The sequence below is a fragment of the Pteropus medius genome, unplaced genomic scaffold (assembly GCF_902729225.1).
Source record: "Pteropus medius unplaced genomic scaffold, Ma_sr-lr_union100, whole genome shotgun sequence".
NCBI classification, from domain to species: domain Eukaryota; kingdom Metazoa; phylum Chordata; class Mammalia; order Chiroptera; family Pteropodidae; genus Pteropus; species Pteropus medius.
Genome location: NW_024352947.1, coordinates 259646 through 279960, shown reverse-complemented (window position 1 = coordinate 279960; position 20315 = coordinate 259646). Strand labels below are relative to the sequence as shown.

The following is a 20315-nucleotide window of genomic DNA, read 5'->3' as shown; positions in this document are numbered from 1 at the left end:
TCATCTTCCTTTGCGACAAACAACAAACAAACAAAACTCCTTAGAATTGGTCTGTACGTTTCTTCTCTCGTTCACTGAAATGCACTCCAGTCACCGGGCCAAGTGCAGTCACGATTCTCAGGCCTCGTCTTTCTGTCTCTCGGCCGCATTCGGTGCTCCCTCCCGGGAGGGCTTCTCGGCCTCCGAGACTCCGCTTCGTCTCAGTTCTGCAACCTTCTCGGCCTCCTCGCGGTTTCTTCCCGGTGCCCTGATCTCTAAACGCGCGTGCTCCCCAGGACTCGCCCTCGGACGCCCCCGTCTGCACTCCGTCCCGGGGCGATCCCGTCCACGGTCACCCTCTACCCGCTGAGGCTCCCACAGAACCCCTCCAGGCCGGACCTGGCCCTCAGTCCCGCTTTCCGGTCCATTCCGAGGTGTTTGCCCAGCTCTGTCTCGCATCCAATCCCGCTGCCCGTACGGTGCCCAGGCCAAGCCCTCGGCGTCATGATCGATGCGTCCCTTGGTCTCGCCTGGCAGCTTCGGCTCTCCGGGAAGGGCTATGGGTTCCACCCTCCGAACGTGCTCTGAGTCCGACTCGTTCTCGTTGGCTCCATCGCTGCCGCCCTGGCCCAGCCTGCTCTGGTCCAGCCTGGACCATCCGGGCAGCGTCCTAACTCGTCTTCCCGACTCCATCTTTGCTCTGCCCAGTTTGCTTTCCACTCAGCCGCCAAGCGAGCCATTTAAAGTGCAAGTCAGACCTTGCCGCTTCTCGGCTTCAGCTCTCCAGGGGCTCTGCACGTCACTCCAAATGAAATCGGTCTCACAAGATGGAACAGCCGGTGTCCTCTGCGGTCTCATCTCCTACGACCTCGCTCCGCTCGATCCCCCGCGACACCGGCCTCCCGGGTAGTTCCTGGAGGACGAGGGCGGCCAGCGCGCCTGCCACGGGGCTTCACCCTCGTCTTCCTGAATGCACCGGGCTGGCTGCCCCCTATCCCTTCCGTGATCTGCGATCTGCCCCAGTGTCGCCTCAGCAGAGGACCTTCCCCGACCGCACACACAAACACCCCCCGCCGCCACCCGCCGCTGCCACCGCGGCCTCGGCTGCCGCCCGCAGCGCCACCGGCTCGGACCCTCCGCTCCCCGCGCCGTCAGTAACCGACACATCTCATTCCTCCTGATGTTTTTGTCTCTTCTCCTCTGCACTCGAATGTAAGTGCTGTAAAAACAGGGCGCTGGTTTTGTCTCTTGGCGCCTAGTAGGTGGTCAGTATATATCTGTTGAATTGGAGGATGAATGAATGAATGAATGAATGAACGCACACATCAACCGACCCATCAATGGCAATGTCGGAGCATCTCGGTCCCATCGGAAAGGATTTTCCCCCAAGAGTTTCCGTAGCATTGCGCTGCTTCGTCCTCCTGCCTCGCTGGGTTGGCTCAGAGAGAAATTCATCCCATAAAATCATTTCGAGCAAGGTGGACCCTTAGGCCCCTTTGTCGGACATGACCCCAAAGGTCACATGTTGCCCTGCACATTTGCCTCCGACCTCCTCCCCCACACGAAGGCCGTGATTCGGCAGCTGTGGCTCCTCCTTCCCCCCCTCCCCCTCTCGGTTCCAGGAGCTTCTTCCTGGCTCTGACCCCCCTCTTTGGGGTGATGGAGGCGATGTGGGGAGAAGCGGCAGCTGCCCCGACCCCCTCTGCCCCCTCCGCCCGCAGTGACCCAGCAGCACGGGCTTCTGCAGCCTGACCTGGCCTGCGCGGGCGGGGCTGGCCAGGCCCATCTGCGCCACCCATCTTCCGTCCAGCTTTGTTCAGCCTGACCATTTGCAAAATCAAAAATTGAAAAAGAGCCGACAAGAAGAAGTATGCCATCTTTTATCGACCCTAAGATGCCCCTGGCCTGCTTTTTATCCCCCACGGTTCCCTTCTCGATGCCGGGAATTGTCTCGTAGTTCATTCTGAGCAGGTGGAAGTCCCCACGAAGTCACCATCGCCTGAGCCCGGGCCAGCTCGGTGACCATTCCTGTGGGTGCCTGGCCATCTCTACCCCTCAGTGCTCCAGGCCCCAGGCCTTTGAAGACCATACGAAGGAGGAAAATGAATCTGGTGATTGCATAAAAACCTTGGATGAGGTAAAAACAAACAAAGGAACAAAACCCAGCCACATCAAGCCCTGCGCAATGGAGGGGCAGCGACCTGGGTGGTCCCTGGGCACGTCCGTAAGCGGCGTGCATGACGCAGGCCCGGGTGGCTCAGAGGAGCATGAAGCAGAAAACCTTGGGCATTGAAAGCTGCAGTTAGAAAGTACATAAGCAGAGTGAGCTTCCGAATGTAAAGTTTTAGGACGATATTAACCGATTATCTTAACTTACATTTTTATTTTTATGTATGCGTTAGAGCGACACGTGATTTAAAAATCAGCCTAATTATCAAAGAGCTTTTTCAAGCAATTCGAATGAAAATGATTCCTGAAAAGAAAACACGTATCACAGTTTAAATGGTAACATTTTTATTTCTTGGGCGTGCATAAAACAGCGGGACACTGTCGCGTGAAGGCAAGGGCCCAGCCACAGTGAAACGTGGCGCGTAACCCCAGGTACGTGAAAGCACGAACCCCCGCTTTCTGAAACCTAAGGAATCTACTATGCAAGTGACTTGCTTTTACTACCCGGAGCTCGTGGGGAAGCCTATAAACCAAAGCTCGATATTCATCTAAAATTATTTAATTGTATTACAAAGTGATATTATGCGGAAGATGTTTTCAGATGACTCCTGATGAAAAGATGTCAGTGTGATGCTGGTTCTATAATTATCCTCACAGATAACGTTACTTATAAAAGCCGGAGATGTGGATGGGGATGTAGCTTCAGGTAGGAGGCAGATGGGAGGTTCCTGGTTTTGTTTTTCAATTGTTCCCTTTCCTTCCCCCTCCTCCCTCCACCATGAAAAGCAGCCACCTGTCTGCGGGAATATTTTTGGCTGGACTATTTTTACTTTTCTTGGTTGGCAACGCTGCTTAAACAAAATGACACGCCAAGCCCCTGATTCTGCACTGAAATAGTCCTCTCGTTTTTGACAAGCTCTGGGGTAACAACTTGTTTTTCCAGTCTGTTTCTTTCGCGACCCTATAATCCTCTTCCCAATGCTGCATGCGGTATGAGCTGCAAGCACGTGTGAGTCCGGGCAGCACAAAGGCCACGTGTTCCCTTGGGATTGGCGCCGTGTGAGCGCACATTAGGGACAATGGGAGAGACTGTGTCCATCCTTGTAACTGTCATCGATCTGTGCTTCCTATGGGAAGCGAAGCATTTCATTGTTTTTAAAATACACACTCGCCTTAGCTGTGGACTTTTCGATTGGTTACTCGGAGAAGAGAAGGAGGAATTTTTTCCTACAGATTCTTCCTCTCTGGGTCCCACTCGGTTATTTTTAATAGATAACACGAAATCTTACAAGAGTCTACACAACTCCTAACTGCAGAATTTGTATGTAAACTATGGAGTCTTGTTTTGCTCCCTGTACCTTCAATCTATGCTTTACCGTGACCTCTGTAGTGATTCTGATGACTTGTACGTACCCTCTTCAAATTCTTTGGCTGGGAAGCACAGTATATAGATATGGTGGAAACTCGTTTTTTACCCCCACCCCGCTCCAGGGGGATAATTCTTCCAAGGGAATGGAAATGTTTTGCAAACAACTTCTCATTTCTCATCCAATCCACATAGCAAGCGATGTTATGTGAATCCTTGCTTTTTATATGTTGTCTTTCAGTGACCGTCACGAGTTCATGCCTGTACGATGGCGCTGGTTTGGGGAGAAGGGGAGGCAGGGGCTGGGGAGGAGAGGCAGAGAGCAGACGCCGCCTGCTGGACGACAGAAGTGACCTCAGGCGGTGGCCCCAACGTCTTTACCCTTTATGCACGCCTAGAAATAGCAACCTGCCTTGCCGTTTTGAGTAATTATTTATCTAATGCCCAGTGGGATTTGTAAGCCCTTCATATCTGCATGGATTTATTTTATTTCAGAGTGAAAGCGACTTTATGGCCCAATTACTGTCAGTGTGACTTATTGCGGTATTTGTGAGAGGGAGGGGGGAGCCAAAGACAAGACAGGCTGATCTTAGGTATGGACGTCAACAGGGTGACGGCCACACGCTCCTGACCAGGGGAGGTGGGGGGAGCCTTTCTGTTCTATTGTTTATCAGAGCACGGAAGGCTGGCCACGGGGCTGTGTTTCAGGAGAGCAGTGTGTCAAATGCATGCGCGAAGGAGCCGCTGACATAGCGGTGCTAGGGTAATCCGCATTTTGGAAGTAATGAATATTTTGAGTTTAAAAAATATCGAATGTCAAAGACGATGAGGAATGAGTGAGCACTAACTCCAGATGTGGCACCCTCGGATCACAGGGGTCCCGAAGCGAGACCCAGTTAGCATCTGACCCCAGAACTGGACTGGCGAGGCCGGGCCCTAACTGGAGCGAGGTCCGCGGAGGCCAGACGAGCCTGGCGTTTGCGGGAGCGCGCGGCCCCGCCTCCTGGAGCGGTCCCGCGGCGCCTGGTTCAGAACCACCGGCGAGGACAGCTCCCGGCGCCGGGCGCGGGCGGAGGCGCCGCCTGGACGCGGGTCAGCGGGCCCGGGAGGCAGGAAGGGCCCGCGGCGCCCCGCGGCGCCCCCCGCACGCACGCCCGCCCTGCGGGGAGCATCGGGCCGGCGGGTGGCGTCCCCGGGCGGCGCGCCCCGCGCGCGGGGGGGACTGGCCGGCCCCGCGGCCGCCCGCCCCTCCCGGGCCCCGCCGCCCGCCCCGCGCGCCCCGCCCCGCGCGCCCCGCCCGGCGAGGAGGGTGGGGCGTCCGGGCGCGGGGCCCGCCCCCCGCGCCCGGCCCGGATCCCCATTGGCCGCAGGGCCGGGGGTGCGAGGGGGCGGGCCCACTCCCGGCGGCTCGCGCCCGGGAAGGTCGGCGGGCGAGCGCCGGGCGCTGCGGGGAGGGCGCGGGGAGACGCGGCGGCGGCAGGAGCGGCGGCGCCGGGTCCCGGTCGAAGCCCTGCGTCCCGCCGCGGCCCGCAGCCGGCAGCGCCCGAGCTCCGAGGGGCACCCCCCTCCGGGCGCGGGGCCCGAGGCGGCCACCACGGCGGGCCGGCCGGGCGCGGGGCGGCGCGCGCTGTGCTGCGGGCTGCGCTGCTGGGGGGCGGCGGGCCGGCCCGGCGCGTGCGGCTGGGACGCGCTGTGGGGCGCGGGCGCGCGGGCGGCGGCCGGGGCCATGGCCGAGGGCGGCGGGGGCGCGCGCAGGCGGGCGCCGGCGCTGCTGGAGGCGGCCCGCGCGCGCTACGAGAGCCTGCGCATCTCCGACGACGTGTTCGGCGAGTCGGGGCCCGACAGCGGCGGCAACCCCTTCTACAGCGCGTCGGCCGCCTCGCGCTCCTCCTCCGACGACCCCTCGGACGACGAGCACGAGCGCCCCGGGACCCCGCCGGCCGCCGCGGCGCGCGAGCCGGACGAGGACGAGGCGGGCGCGGGCTGGAGCGCCGCGCTGCGGGACCGCCCGCCCCCGCGCTTCGAGGACACGGGCGGTAAGGCGCGGGGCGGCCCCAGGGGCTCCGTGGGCGGTGGCGGCCGTGCGTTGGAGGCTGCGGGAGCGGGGTTTGCAGCGCGCGCGTGAACCCGGCCGCCTGCGGGGGCCGCGACTGCCTGGAGCGCGGCGGGCGGCCAGCTCCTCGCCCGCAGCGAGGGGCAGGGAGGGGCCCCGCGCCCCGCGGGGGAAGCCTGTCACACCTGCGGGCTTGCCCCTTTGAGAGGATTCTGAAAACCTGACACGGCTGGGGGTGGGGGCAGGTGTCCTTAGGTGATGATGGCCTGGAGCCAGCCTTCCCCGGGTGCCGGGGCTGGGGCCGGCGGCAGTTGGGCCGAGGCCGGGGCGAGCTGAGGGAGTCGCCCGCGGGTGGGCACGGGGCTTCAGGGTTCTCCGGGGACCTGCGCTGTCCCTGCCCCTCCCACCTCTTGTCCAGAGCGGGAAGACGTGAAGGGCCCAGGTGGGCAGGTGGAGGTGTGTGCTTCAGAGTAGAAGGCCCGGGCTCCGCTGACAGGCAGGGCCACAGCCCAGCGCCGGGACCTGCAGGGGGTGGGGGAGTGCTGGCAGCCCGAGGGCCTGCTGCCCGGCTTTGGCAGGACTTGGGGCTTAAGGTGCCACTACTTACCCTGCAGCAGCACAGCGGCCACCACCCTCTCTGGAGGTGGACTCCAGCCCTTTCCACCGGCCTCGCCCTTGGCCTTCGGGTCCAACGTGCTTCCACACACCTTTTCAGGGTGGATGCACACAGAGCCGGAGCTGCCGAGGGCCGGGGTGGCCTCTCCTGCGGCCCTCCCTGTCTGTCCACTAGACAGGAGTCGGCAGCACGCAGGAGGCAGGCTGAGGGCCCCGGCAGGTCCCACGGCTTGGGTCTGGACCTCATGCTGCAGCCTGCCTGGGCTGGTAGGCGCGGGGAACCTCCACAGGGAGTGGTCACCACACCTGGCATGGGCGGGTGTGCGATGCACAGAGCCACAGCTAGGCTTCCGCCTGCCTACCCAGCTGGGCAGGGCTCCGGCTGGCTAGATTTAAAAGCGTGTGCTCATTTGGGTTCTGAAATTTTCAAAGCCACATCGCTCTGTATCTGCCTTATCCCTCCCACATTTTCTAGAACGTCATTAGGCCTTCAGCCTTCGGCCCTGGGCAGCTGTTTTCCATGATGACTCTTTAAGAATGGCAGCTGCCCAGAGGCCTGGCCTGGCAGACTTTGCGGGCGGAGTGTCTGTGATCCGGTGTTTGATCTTGGAACATTTCAGGTGTCCGCCTGGGAGCACCCGGCAGGCCTCCGTGTCTCGGGGGACAGAGCAGCACTGGGTTGGGTTCAGCCCAGCTGCGAACGAGATTCGTGGGCATGCTGGTGCCAGAGGATGAACACATGGAATGTTCCAGCAATGTCGTACTTCTTAGCAACCTATAAATGGGAGAAATTCTCCAGCAGCCACTGTGGTCACGAAGAGCGGTCTGATATGTCACCTGGTGGCACACGTCACTTAGTGTTGGCTTCTAATTCTGCCTCCCTCGGACGTCCACCGAGCTCGCGGCTGGGCCTGAGAATCACGGTCCAGTGCTTGGACCAAAGACACTCGTGGTTATGCGATGGTATTTATACCGTTTTGTTTTCCCGTTCTGTGTGGGAGCCGCCTTTTAAAACCCAGCTCTAGTTAAGAATTTCCTTCCCTCCTTGAGCGCCCCTCCCTAAGGGAGATTCGGGGCGGAGGTGGAGCAGTGCGCTGATGGCTGAGTAAGCATAAATTCAGATTCCTTGAAACAATGCAGTACGATTTATGGGGCTGAATATGGATGCAGAAATACGTTGCCACCCGGGGAAGCCCTTGAGCCGGTGGCGTGGGCAGAGATGGGGTGCCTGTGTTTGCTAAGGGGGCCCGGGCCGCTCCAGGGGCACAGAGGCCCAGCCAGTGGGTTTAGTGGAGCACAGTGTCCACGACCCCGGCCAGGAGCGTGAGCCCCGCTTGTAAGGAAGGCAGCTGGGGTCTCTCCTCCATCTCCGTCCCCCAGTTTATGAACAGATCTCACCAGGCGGGGTGGGCAGGCCAGCAAGAGGGCGGCGTTTCGATCTGTACTCAGCCCTCTGAGTAGAAAACCCGTGACAGAAATGGCCGCTGCGGGCAGACGCGGAGAGCACAGGTTCTCGGCTGTGGAGCAGGCCTCCTGCGTGGCTGTGTCACCGTGTCCTGCGTGCGACTGTTGCTCTGCTGGTCTGGGCAGAGGCGAACCGCTGTCCGGGCACGCTCGGATGGCCCGGGAGAGTGACCCCGTGTGGACGGGGTGTGGACGCTGGGCGCCGTGGTACCTCTGACCTGCATTCCGAAGGTGGCTGGAGTGGGGGACACTCGGTGCCCAGCCGAGGGGGCAGGGGAGGGGGAGGGACGCATCCGCGAGGTCCAGCTCCGGACTCCTCCCTGCTCGGACCGTTCTCTCCCCTGCCCTCCCCTCCGGCGGGTTCCGTGTGTTTAGCCTCCTGGGCCCGGCTCTGGGCGTGCAGCCGGCCCTTAGGGGGCAGAGGACGGCCCCCCACCCTTCTCTCCCCTCGATCCTCCCCTGGGTCTGGCTGTGCCTCGAGATGTGGCTGCCCCAGGGATGGTTGACATGCTAAGCTGCTCACAGGGCTGGCCACAGCCTCGTGACCCTGTGCAGACTGGGTCGCCTGGGAGCCGAAGGCGCTTACTGGGGACCCAGACCCTCTCCCGGCCACGAGCCCCGCCGGAGCCCTGCAGCTGCCGGCCTCGCGTGCCCGCTGTGCCGATGACCGAGGCGGCGCGAGCTCGCTTTTCGGAGCCTGCGTGGGATCCGGGCCGGCTGCTCTGTGGGCGTCCGCCCTTCGTTTTTCCTGGCGGTCTTGTGATTTGCTTCCTCCGAGGAGGCAGGGAGCAGGCAGACGGGCAGATGCTCGGGGCTGCCGTCTGTTCTGCTCGTGCTTCCATCCTTTGTGGGGCTGGCTGGGCCTGAGCTCTGCGCTTCCCGTTGGAGGCTGGACTTCCCAGGGCTCCGCATGTTCCATGTCAGACGCTCGGGGGGCGGGGGAGTCTGACCTTGATAAGCCGGGGAGGAACAGGAGGCTTTGAAAAGCAACGTTGTTACATGTTTCATCTTTAGAGTTCTCGTTGCTTCGTTTGGTGTAAAGCCTTTTTGACCGACGAGTAAGCAGAGAACAGTCAACATCCTCCGGCCAGGGTCCCGAGCCCCTCTGCGGCGATGGGAGCCGTGCGCCGCCCCCGGCCCCGTCTGTGCCATCCTGCCTAGGGAGCTGCTCCCACCTTTAGCTCTGTGCCCGGCGCTGTGGCTCTGGGAGCTGCGGGTCTTAAATCTCGGCGGCCCCTGGGTGGTGGGGTGACCGCCATCTAACCGGTCAGCCTCGATCCTTGAGGAAAGGCAGTGCCCTGCTTTTTACAGCACCTGGAACTTCTTCTCAGTCAAAAACATTTATTTTCGTATGTGTACGTGGGATCGCTTTTCGCTTCTGGGGGCGCCTACAGTCGCGTGGCTTCAGGCACGTGTGGGTTCGTGCGACCGCCCACAGCCGGGACCGATTCCGTCCAGCCGCGTGTTTGGTCCCTGCCGCCCCGCCCAGCCGCCGTGCTGGGGGCTTGGCGGTGCATGGCCACCGGGGTCCTGGGAGGTCTCCCCTCGGTGTTAAAGTCTGCACTCACCTTGATTTTTCAGGACGGTGATTGTATATGGTTTTTCTTATTAACAAGTAATATATGTTCGTTTTAGGAGAAAAAAGAAAGATTATGTAATTGTAAGAAATCCCATAATGTCCCTTTACCCAGTTAAGGTGTCGAGTGCGTCCTTTACCCGTCTGAGGTTGCGTGTCGTGGGGTGGCCTGCTTTTTAATTCTAATTAAGATATTGTGAACAGTCCCACTTAAACTTTAAGATGTCATTTTAGTGAATCCGTCATAGTGTCCGGTTCTCTTCGGGTGGGCGTTGAGTGCATAGCTCCTCCCCTTTTTAATTGATGCATCTATTCGTTTTGCCATTGAAAATACTCTTGAAGCTTAAGTTTGTATGATCCTTAAGAGAGTCCTTAGCATAAACTGATGGAAACGGGACTGAATTAGGGGCTTCGCCCATTTCAGGGTGTCGGCACCTGTCATGAAACAGCCTTCGGAAACACACCCCTCGAGCTCCCGTCGGCGGTGTCCCCGGCGTCCCCAGAAACCCTGCTCGCGAGGTGCAGACGAGCGTGTGACCCACAGTGGTGGGGTGGCTCCTACGGGGTGTTCGGTCTGACGGAGCCCGCTGCGGTGTGACACACGCACAGCGCGTGTGCCACGGCGCACAGCCCCACGTGTGTGACAGCACCCGGGTGCAGACAGGTGCCTGCCCCGCTGCTCTAGTACATGCTGCCGGAGGGTTTGAATCCTGCTGGGAGGAAACGGATAAGGTGTCCCCTGAGGTCCGGCCCGAGAGACACAGACGAAGCGAGTCTCAGGTGGCGGCTGTGATCAAGGCACACGAGTTCTTGAGGAGAGTTGGCCCTGAAGTCTCCCCAGAGTATAACTTCTGGCATATTTATACATTTTGGCATGAGCCAGTCTCCTTTCCATTGCTTTCAAGATGTCCTTAAATCCCCATTTCGATTTCTTCTTCGTTAAGTCTATTTCTTAATTTCTAAGTAGTTAAGCTTTTTTTGATTATGATTATTCAACTCTAATTTTTATTGGATTGTGATCAAAGAACTGTTCTTTCGATCTTTAATTTGAAAGGTTAGAAAGGTTTTTCTCTTGTGCCAAATAGGCATTTAATCTTTACAAATGTGACAAACACAGGTGTAAGAAAAAAACCATGTTTTTTTTTTATCTTGGGAAAGTAAGGATGTCTGTCTGTTGTGTGCCCACATTTTGTTCTCCATACTAGACGTTCCCATTTAAGAGCTAAATTTTACCACGCTCTTGCGTTTTTAAGCGCCCTTAGCTGCCGTGTCGTTTGGTGCATGTACATTCACACCTCTTACGTCGCCCCCCAAACCGGGCCTTTACTAACGCCCCTTTTCATCCTGCTTGTACCTTTACCCTTAAATCCAGCTGGTCTGCTACTAATTTTGTCTTTCCCGCTTTCTCCTGAGCATCCGCCTGGCATCTTCTTGTCTGGGCCATTCTTTTCAACCTCCTTTGCCATTTTAAGTACCTTCCTTGAGGAGTGTGTAGATGGGCGTATATTTTGAACACAATCTGTTAGACTCTCTGAGTTAGTTGGAGCGGTCTGTACACATTTAAGATGATGACACACGGACACGATTTTGTTCCTTCCATCTTTCTTCACCGTTTTTCTTGCTCTTTTCCCCGTTTTTGATGTTTCGATCCAGCGGTCCATTCTTTTTCTACTTGATAAATCTGGGAGTTCTTTCCATTTGGGGAGCATCGGCATCAGTGAGGTATGATTCACATGCCATACAAGTCACCCACTTGATGTGTACAGTCGAGTGGCTTTTCGTATACTCGTCGGCAAAGTCCGTTGCAGAGGATTTTTATCATCCCCCAAAGAAAGCGCTAGCCATCGGCCCGGCCCTGGGCAACCACTAATCTAATTTCTGTCTCCATAGATTTGCCTGTTCTAGACATTTCACATAAACGCAATCATATAACATGTGGTCTTTTGTGACCGGCTTCTTCCAGTCAGCATAATGTTGTTAAGGCTCATCCGTGTGGTTGCATATGTCAGAATCTCATTCCTTCTTAAGGCTGAATAATATCCCATTGAATCGATAGCCCACATTTTGTTTATTTGGTCATCAGTGGATGAACATTTGAGTTGTTTTCACTTTTTTTGCCGTTATTAATAAAGCCAAAGCCTTCACATTTTTGCTGTTTTCGTGCGGACATCGTTTTCATTTTTCTTGGGCACATACCGAGGAGCGGAATTGCTGGGTCGTGTGGCAACTCTGTTCTGCATTTTGAGGAATTGCTAACCTGCTTTCTAAAGCGTCTGTACCGTTTTTGCATTCCCACCGGCCACGTCCAAGTGTTCCGATTCCCCCACATCCTCACCAACACTCGTTTACTGCTTTTCTGATAGACGGCATCCTGGTGGGTGGGAGATGATATCTCACTGTGGTTTCAATATGCATTTCCCTGATGATCGGTGATGCGGAATATCTTTTCGTGTGTTTTTTTGGCCACTTGGATATTTGTATTTTGAAGACACGTGTCTTTGGGTCCTTGGCCTGTTTTTAAACTGGGTTATCTTTTCATTATTGAATCGTAAGAGTACCTTGGACAGTTTGGATATCTGTCACCAGATGTATGACTTGCAAATATTCCCTTCCATTGAATGGGCTGCCTTCACTTTCTTGGGGTGTCCTTGGAAGCACAGAAATTTTACACTTGGATAGAGTCGCGTGTACCTGTTTTTCCCTTTGGCTGCTTGTGCTTTTGGGGTCACAGCTAAGTAACCATGACAAGCTGAAGATCACTAACGGTTACCCGTATGTTTTTTTTCTAAGAACTTTATTATTTTAGCTCTTACGTTTATGTCTTCGATCCGCTTTGAGTGATTTTTTGTATATGTGCGAGGTGGGGTTCCAGTTCCATCCTCTTGCACGTGGACCTCCAGTTTTCGCGCCATTTGTTGAACACGTGCTTCTTTCCCCATTAAATTGTTTCGGCACACTTGTCAAAATTAATTGGCCATCACTTATTTTCCATTTTAATAATATTTTTGTCTCTTTCTCCTTCCTTCTCTCAAAAACTAAACATATACTTCACTGCTGTCCTTTGCAAACAAAAATACTATTTCTCCAACTAGACTATTTTCTCCAGAACAAGACCTTCTGTATCAAGAGTCCTTATTTAAGTTTTATCACGGTTTTAGAGGTCTGTTACTATCCTTTTATTTCACACAGAAGTGAGCGCGCGCGCGCACACACACACACACACACACCCCAAATACACACATTTTGTCTAAATGGCTAAATGTTTGTCTAAGGCAAGACTCAATCGTACAAGGAACTCCTAGATAAAGATACAGTGTGAAGTTTTGAGGTTTCTTGAAAAGCATTTAAATTTTATTAAAAATTTCAGGCGTCAGAATTTACGAGGTTGACAGTATAGTACAGGAGTAATAACTTCTCGTGCTGCGAGTGGCTTAGTGCTCCTGGAGTCACCCCACTGCGCGCTTGTGCAACGCAGAGGGGTTCGCGTCCCGAGGGGGCTGGGGAGGGGCGGGGCGTTCACCTGCGAGCCTGGGGCTCCCGCCAGTGGCCTCTCTACCTCCCTCCCTCGTAGTAGCTCCTGAAGGCAAAGACTTAGCTTCTTCTTCCTGGACTTGAGGATTTGGTCTGTCCGTGGCGCGGTGCAACTTCACGGACACGATCCCGTGAGCCAACCCTCGGTTTGTGTATCAAGGTGCTTCTGAGTGTTTTCCGGGGTAAGCTCCAGGTGTTGCCCTCGCTCGTGGTCTTGACTTGGAACGTGTCCGCATGCAGTTGCTACGTCCTGCGATGAGTCGAGAAACTCGGAACGTGGCGATGGATCAGTATGCCTTTCTTTCAAGACGACAAAGTCACTTCTCAATTTCTGTCTACACCTCCGATGCTGACACGTGGACATGGATCTCGGCGTATCCCCTGAGGAGATGACACGTGTGTCAGGGTCGTGTGCCTGTGGCACGTGGCCGTGCTTACCCAGCATCCCCCGGGCTCGCCAGAAAGGCGGGAACGTGGAGGCGAGTCCCCGCTCCAGCCATCGTCAGCCGCAAAGCGCTCTGGTCGTGTGCACACCCGAATGTCTGCTGGGCGAGGTAGGGAAGAGGCACGTTTTCGGGGGGAAGGGCAGAGACACTCTCCAGGAGGACCTCTGTAACCGAGTTCATGGGCGACTCTGCCGGGAGTGGTGACGAGTCCACAGCAGTCACTTCGACACGCATTTCGAGTGCAGCGTTAGCTTCCATAGACTTAAAGCTGCAAGGAACTGCCCACTTCAAGGCATTCTCGCAGGCGCGTGGTTCCCAAGCTTGATTCACCAAAAGGACATTTTTCTTAACACCCTCTTTCCCCCATACTCTGTATATGATTTTGCAGGTCTGGATGGAAAGGGATTTATCGTGGATGCTGTCGGATGTGATGGTGGCATTTTCTTCTGTTCCTGAAATTTTAGGGTAGCCGAGTTGACCTTCCGATTTTAACTCGTCTTCACTAGATGACTTCCCAGATGGGACTTTCTCAAAATACTCCTAGCCTGAATGAAATCAAGTGACTATAAAATTCCATTAAGTTCTTAAAGACCATTTCATTTAGTATCAAGAAAGCTAATACATGAAATAATTCTACAAAGACTGTAATTATGATAAACCGAAACTATTTTTGCCTTGTGTCATTACTTAAATTTTATAATGGTCAGTTCTAAAAGGGTAAGTTTTCTCTCTGAAGCTACGTGGACAGCAGACTCAACATTCGCATTAGCTGTTGCAAAGGGCTCCTGGACCCAGGCCCGGCATGCGTTGGGGGGACCCTCCCCAACACCGACAAATGACTCTTGGACACCAAGAATTCAACTCGGTTCTGATGCTGTCTGCCTAGGATAGTCAGGCCCCACAGGTGAAGGGCTCAGTCCTATAAGACCGCCTCCACCCCAGATGCCTGTCACAAGCCCTGATTGTCACCTGTGCTGCTGACCAACGAGCCTCTCCTTCAGCTTGATTAATTTGCCCACAGCCGTCGTTCTGTGTCTCCGTCCAAGTGTTTGAAGCTCCTGATCTTACTGCTTTTTGTTTATAAATCGTCAGCTGTCCCACCTGACGTTGGTAACTCTCATAATACTAATAATAATACATTGATACTCTAACTTACAGAGTTTCAACAGGAAGTACGTACACTGTTTCGGTCTGAGTTACATCTGTAACGCTTAATCGCTTAATCGTATGTGAAACTGAACCCTCAGGAACAACGGATCTGAAAGACAAGTCACGGGCATGTCGCCGAGACAGTTCCGCTCGGGCACGATGGGGATTCGTGTGATTAAATGACATCGGTCCCCAGCAATTCAAGGGTGTCAGAGTTGACGCCGACGTCGGCAGCAGCGGTCAGCCTGGCCAAGGCTGGGATGGGTGTGCTTGCTGTCACGTGTCTCCTCTCCTGGGTCCCGGCCCAGGGGTCGTTGTGCCTGCCTTCCCGGCCCCCGCTTCTCTCTGCCGTGGCGCCCAGTACCGTGTGCGCTGTCTGAGCAGGTCACGGCGGCCGTCGGCGCTGCTGGGGCCCTTCTGGGCAGAACACAGGCGCCGGTCAGGCCCGGGTTTCAGATAAACACTAACTTTTTAGCGTAAGTAGCGCGTGGGGCACACGTATGTGAAAACCCCATTTGCCGTTTATCTGAAATTCGAACTGGACTGGCCTCCTGTGCCGTGCTAAACCCGGCTCCCCCTCGGGTGTGTTCTGGGTAATTGCCGAGCTGCACTGAGACAGCCTGTGCCTCGGAAACCTGTCAGGGTTGCCAGGTAACAAGACTTGACTCTGAAAGAGCCGCTCGACTGTGGGGAGAAGCTTCTGCCGCTTCGGGGTCAGCCCTCGCCGCCGCGTCGGAGCCGAGGCCAGGGCCTCCCTCCCCGTCTCTCCAGATGGTCGCCCTGGGGGCCCAACGCCGGCTCCCCACCGGGTTTTGAGTCCTGCTGGCCGTGGCCGTGCGGCCCGACGGGGAGGCGCTGAGGACGGAGGCTCAAGGTCTCCAGCCTGGGAGCCCGGTCCCTGTGGCTGGCTCTGCCCCCTGCGGCCTTGTGCCCGTCCCGCTGGGGAGACCGCTGCTTCCGTCCCGGCCTGAGCGTCCGCTCTGCTGTGTCCCCTCCCTTCTGCTCTGGGCTGGTTCCGTCCTCCCGGAACTCTACGTGAGGTCCCGGTGCCCCCAGGTGTGGCCGACTTTGCGGGCAGGTTGTTAAGGAGGTGATTAAGTTACAGTGAGGTCGTGGGGGGGTCACCCGCTCCCACACGAGAGGTGGGGACGCAGGCACATGCAGAGGGAAGATGACGTGAGGGTGCAGGGAAGATGGCCACCCACAGTCACGGGGAGAGGCCACAGGGCACCCCTTGGTCTCGGCCGGCTGCCTGCAGAGCCCACGGCAGCCAAGTCCTGAGGGTGGAGCCCCCTGTCTGTGCGACTGTCACGGGAGCCCCGGCTATGACCGGGAGGCCACCCCACACCCCCCACATGTGTAATACGCAGGCGGGAGCCCGGTGGGGGGCCGGACCTGGGCTGCAGGTGACGTGGTCTCAGCTGCATGGGCCCCTCGGCCTTTGCCGGCTGGGACCGTGCCGGGCCGTGCGGGGGTCCCCGGGACCAGACGCGCCTCGTCAGATGTGAAGGGGACCGTGGGAGCGGAGGCCGGCCTCTCCAGCGTGCCGTCCCTGGGCTGGGAAGGGCTTCTGGGCGGTGATGGCCTCCGACCAGAAGTGTGGGGACACGGCCACCAGAGCCAGCTCACAGCTTCACGGCTGCACCTTGTGGCGGCTAAGTGCTCCCGAAGGCAGGTCGCATGTGGCCACGTCTCACGCACCCACAGGAGCGCACAGTCTGACGTCACAGCCGCTGGCTTTGCGCACGTGTTCCTGGAGGAGGTTTCATGACCCCGCCTCGTCCTGGAGCGTTTTTATGACAGTGGCATCTCTGGGGAATGAAAACTATTTTGTATTGTCGTTCACAGGAATGAACTGGATAAACGTTCTTAAGTCCCCCGTGCCGCACGGTCTAGGTCACTGTTTGAGGAGTCACCTTCATAACAATGCCACCTCCAGTGCCACCGGGGTCCCTGGGCGATGTCTCCTCTTCCTGAGCTCTAGTCTCGCCTGCAGCGGACGCCGGATCGGGCCGGCGCCTCTGGGAGCAGCCGTGTCAGAAGCTAGGACTCCTGGAGGCTGCATTAGGCTCTGGGACCGAAGCTGCAGATCTCACTTTTCATCCTGCCTCAGATTCCATTAGGGAAATTGCCTCTTGTACTTGAACCGGAAGGCGGCCGGGGAGGCCAGCAAAGCTGGGCGCAGCGATCGGCAAACTGGTGTAGCCGGACAGGCCGACGGCCCACCCTCGCCGGCTCCTGAGCTGGGCGATGCCAGGGGCTTCATCCGCAGGGGCCAGGCCGAGGTCCCCCGTGAGCGTGCAGGTGTGCGTGTGCACACGCATGGGTTCCTGGTGTTCCTGGCCCGGCCTTGGCCTCTCGCTGCCCAGGGCATGCGGGCCGCTGCCTCCGAAGCCCTGAACCGCCCGCTGCTTCAGACACGGGCTGAGCCCCATGGGGTCGGGCACGTCGGCCCGGGCCCCCCGCCTGCCCTGCACGGGGCCCACATCGTGGGGCGGACGATCTGAGCTTCCTGGGGGGTTTCCGTGGGTGGGAGCCCAGGCAGGGGTCTGGTCAACACAGAAGCCGCCGAGGGCCCATCAGGCACTAGGGACGCACCGGTGCCCTGGCCACGGAGCAGAGGTCTCGGAGGTAGGAAGTCTCGATACCACTCCGTGAAGGGTGATCCCCAGGGACGACGAGGAAGGGGGACAGACGTGCCCTCCGGGCTCCTGAGCAAGAGGAAGAGGGCGAAGCGCTGATGCTCCCTAACTGGACTTCGGAGCGGGGAGAGCTGCCTGGGGTCCAGCGGCGTCCGAAGCCTTAACTAGAAGCGGGCCCGGGGGCGGCCTGCCCTCCAAGCCTCTGCCTCCTCGGGCGGCTCTGGGCTTTGGCCTCCGCAGCCGCCGGCTCCCTCCCAGTGGGACAGACAGCATCGTCATCCCGGCCAGGGGCCCGGTGCAGGCGGAGGCGGGCCACAGGCAACCTGACACCCGCGGCGTCCACCTGGGCTGGTCCCCCGGGGACGCCGTCTCCCCACAGCTGTCCGCACAGCCCCGTGTGCAGTGGGGCCAGGGGCTGAGGACAACTCCGGGCTTCGTCTCCTGTGCTCCGAGTTTGCCCCTCTTCCCGTCTCGTAGTCGGCAGATGCCCCGGTGTAGACCTTTCTCAGTGATGCCTCCAGCCCTCCGACGGAAGGTTCTGGCAGGAATCTAAGTAGCAATCGCCTCATCTCTGCTCGGGCTGTCGGGACTTAGGGTGCGTGAGGGGAGGCAGGAAGCAGACGCAGACACTGTGTGTGACGCGGCTGCTGTGTGGGAGGGAGTCCCCTGTTGGCTGGCCCCCAGAGGACCGGCCACACCGGATTTGGGCACAAGCCAGGGGAAGAGGGGCCCTCACTCGTGTGCTGGGGCCGGGAGGGGGTCTGGCATTGACTGTGCCGGAGGCAGAGAGAGCCCCTCACTGCACAGACGGGGCGGAGCTCAGAGAAGCCCGCCTTGGGGCAGGGCGGGGTCCGACGGCCCAGCTCCCACAAGGCCGCGAGGGGTGCCCGGTGCCCGCACTGCAGAAGGCCCTCGGCTCGCAGGAAGGGGCTCTGGGGCTTCCGCTCGCCCTCCCCTGGTGTCGGCTTGCAGACCACTGCGCCCCACAGTGAAGGGGAAGGATCCAGCCCCTGGGTGACAGTTCTGTACAGCTAAATGTGTCCTTTGTTGAGATTCTGTCCTTCTTAACTGTTTATGTTCAAATGACTAAAATCATGGTTGAGGGGTTTCGGGGGAGGGAGCTTACGGCAGAACAAACTTTGGTGCCCTGCGCGCTCCTTTTTAAGTTGTTTTGGTGTGAGACGGGGAGAAGCCTGTGAACGCGATGCCTTTGGCAGCCCCATCCCTCCTGCTGGCCAGGAAGGGTCCCCACCGGCCCGGCCCTGGCACTTGCTCACTGCCCCCCGCCCCGCACTCTGCAGGGCTGTAGGGGAGCCGGGAAGGGGGCTGCTGGGCTGCGCGCTGCCCCAAACTCGAAAGAGGAAGGCTTCAGTTTGGGGGTGACATCTGGACAGTGCCGTGCAGTTCATTCTTTCCTCTTTCTAACCACGGCGTTAACTGGGTGGGCGCCCGGCAGGACACCCCGGGGGCTCCCTGGGGCCCCTTCCCGGGGCCGGCGCGGCCTCTGGGAGCCGGGGAAAGGCTGCAGCCCCGGCTCCTTCTCGGCCGATGGTTTCGGGAAGGCCGGGGCCGGGCGCCGGGCGCTCAGTCATCCGCACGCCCGTTCTGTCTGTCGGCTCTTAGAAACGGCGGGAAAGTTCTCTCGCGGAAACGGCACAGTCTGCCGATGGCCCCTCAGGGGCTGTGCTGCACGGCGACCGAGCACCGCGCGTGCTCACGGCGTCCGCGTGCGGGGTCCGGTCGCGAACACGGCCGAAGCGCGTCTGGCTCAGCCCTGCGGGTGGGCGGGGGCAGGAGCGGCTCTGAGGTCACGTCCGTGCGGTGGCGTGCGGGGCTCCCGCGGACACCGGCATCCTGCCTGAGCTGCACCTCCGTCCCCTCAAGCCGCTGGGGAGCCCGCGGCTCGCAGGCAGTTGCCGTGTGGGCGGCAGCGTTTCTGCTTCCTCGGGGGCGGCTCTGTGGGAAGAGTCGGGGTAACAGGAATGACCGCTGAGCGCCGCTGGGTCACGGTCTCCGCCGTCGAGTTGACGGTTCTGATCGCATGTCACGTGAGCAGACGGCACGAAGTGGCTGGAGCGGGGAGCACGCAGGGGTTCGAGGTTCTGACCTCGGTGCGGTGGCGTGCGGACTCTGTGCCCGGGGCTCCGGGGACAGGCTACCCGGCCGCCACCTGCTCTGGCGTGCGGGCCGGGTCCTGGTGCCGAGTGTGCACCCTCCTGCCCCCGCTTCCCATCTGCCCAACACCCCCGCGTGCCGGGCGCGCTGCTGGGAAGCCGCCGTCTGCGCCTCGACTCAGCTCCCGAGCCCGGGCGGTGTTGTCACCCCCCTCCCAGTCGAGGATGTGGGAGCTGCTCGTCCCAGGTCACACGGCAGCGGCCGGGGCGCAGCGAGGGCCTCGGGGCCGTCACGCTCACTGAGTGCCACGCGCCCCTTCACCTCGGTCCCCTCGTCCCTAGGACGGGCATCGCGCGGTGACAGGACGCAGTGCCGTCCCATCCCGAGCACAGGCCCCTGTGCCCCGAGGTGCCTGGGCAAACGCTGGCTCCCTGTGCCCCCCACCACGCTCAGCTCCAGAAGGCAACCTCCCGAAGGCCCCGCGTGGGTCCGGAGCCCGGGCTCCCCCTCGTCTCCCCGGCTGCCGCGGGGCTCTGGTCGGGGACTGCCCAGGAGTAGACGTGTTTCTGTCCCGAGCTCACCTTTGCTCGTTGCAGAGGTGACAGTTAGGACGGCTGCCTGTGCCGTGCCCGTCGGCTGGCGGGCCACGTGGGAGAGGCTCGCCCGCTGTCCTTGGCCTCCCGTGCTGTGCTGGTGGCCGGCCTGGGCTCGGGTCCAGCCTCCCGCACGGGCGCTTCGGCCTTGACACGAGTCGGGACAGACGCTCGGCGATGACACACTCTCCTTCCTCCGGCGGGGCTCGGTGAGTGATCCTTGCTCTCCCAGGGAGCATTTTAAGCGGTATTTTAAAGAGCCAGACTCACAGCTTCTACGTGACAGGAAGAATGGAACCATCGTCAAAATCCCTCCCCTCCTGCTGCGCGAGGACGTGGGGGAGGGGAGCCGGGCTGAGCTGCGACCTCGGGGCGAGCCGGGCAGAGCGGTCGTCCAGGCTGCCTCTGGGCGGGCGGGTCCCGGCCGTGAGGGTCCGTCCAGCTCTGCCTCCCCCGTCTCAGGTGCCCAGGGAGGACCGTGCCGGCGGTCGGGAAGGTCAGAACATGCAATCGGAGGGAAGACGACACGAAATTGCCACCACTCTGCACTAAGCGCCGTTCGCATTTCCAGCCCCGTGTGCGTGTGAATGTGTGTGTGTGTGCGTGTGTGTCTGTGT

At 59.0% G+C, this 20315-nt stretch overlaps 1 protein-coding gene across 2 annotated transcripts in view; it reads left to right on the top strand.

Moving 5' to 3' along the window:
* Positions 1-5237: 5237 nt before the first annotated feature.
* PGBD5 (piggyBac transposable element derived 5) overlaps positions 5238-20315 on the top strand; it is a 34281-nt gene continuing 19203 nt past the window's right edge. For both annotated transcript variants that reach the window (XM_039850316.1, XM_039850317.1), the window contains exon 1: positions 5238-5550. In XM_039850316.1, coding sequence (XP_039706250.1) covers positions 5241-5550 — 310 coding nt within the window. In that variant the 5' untranslated portion in view covers positions 5238-5240. The remainder of the gene's footprint in view (positions 5551-20315) is intronic.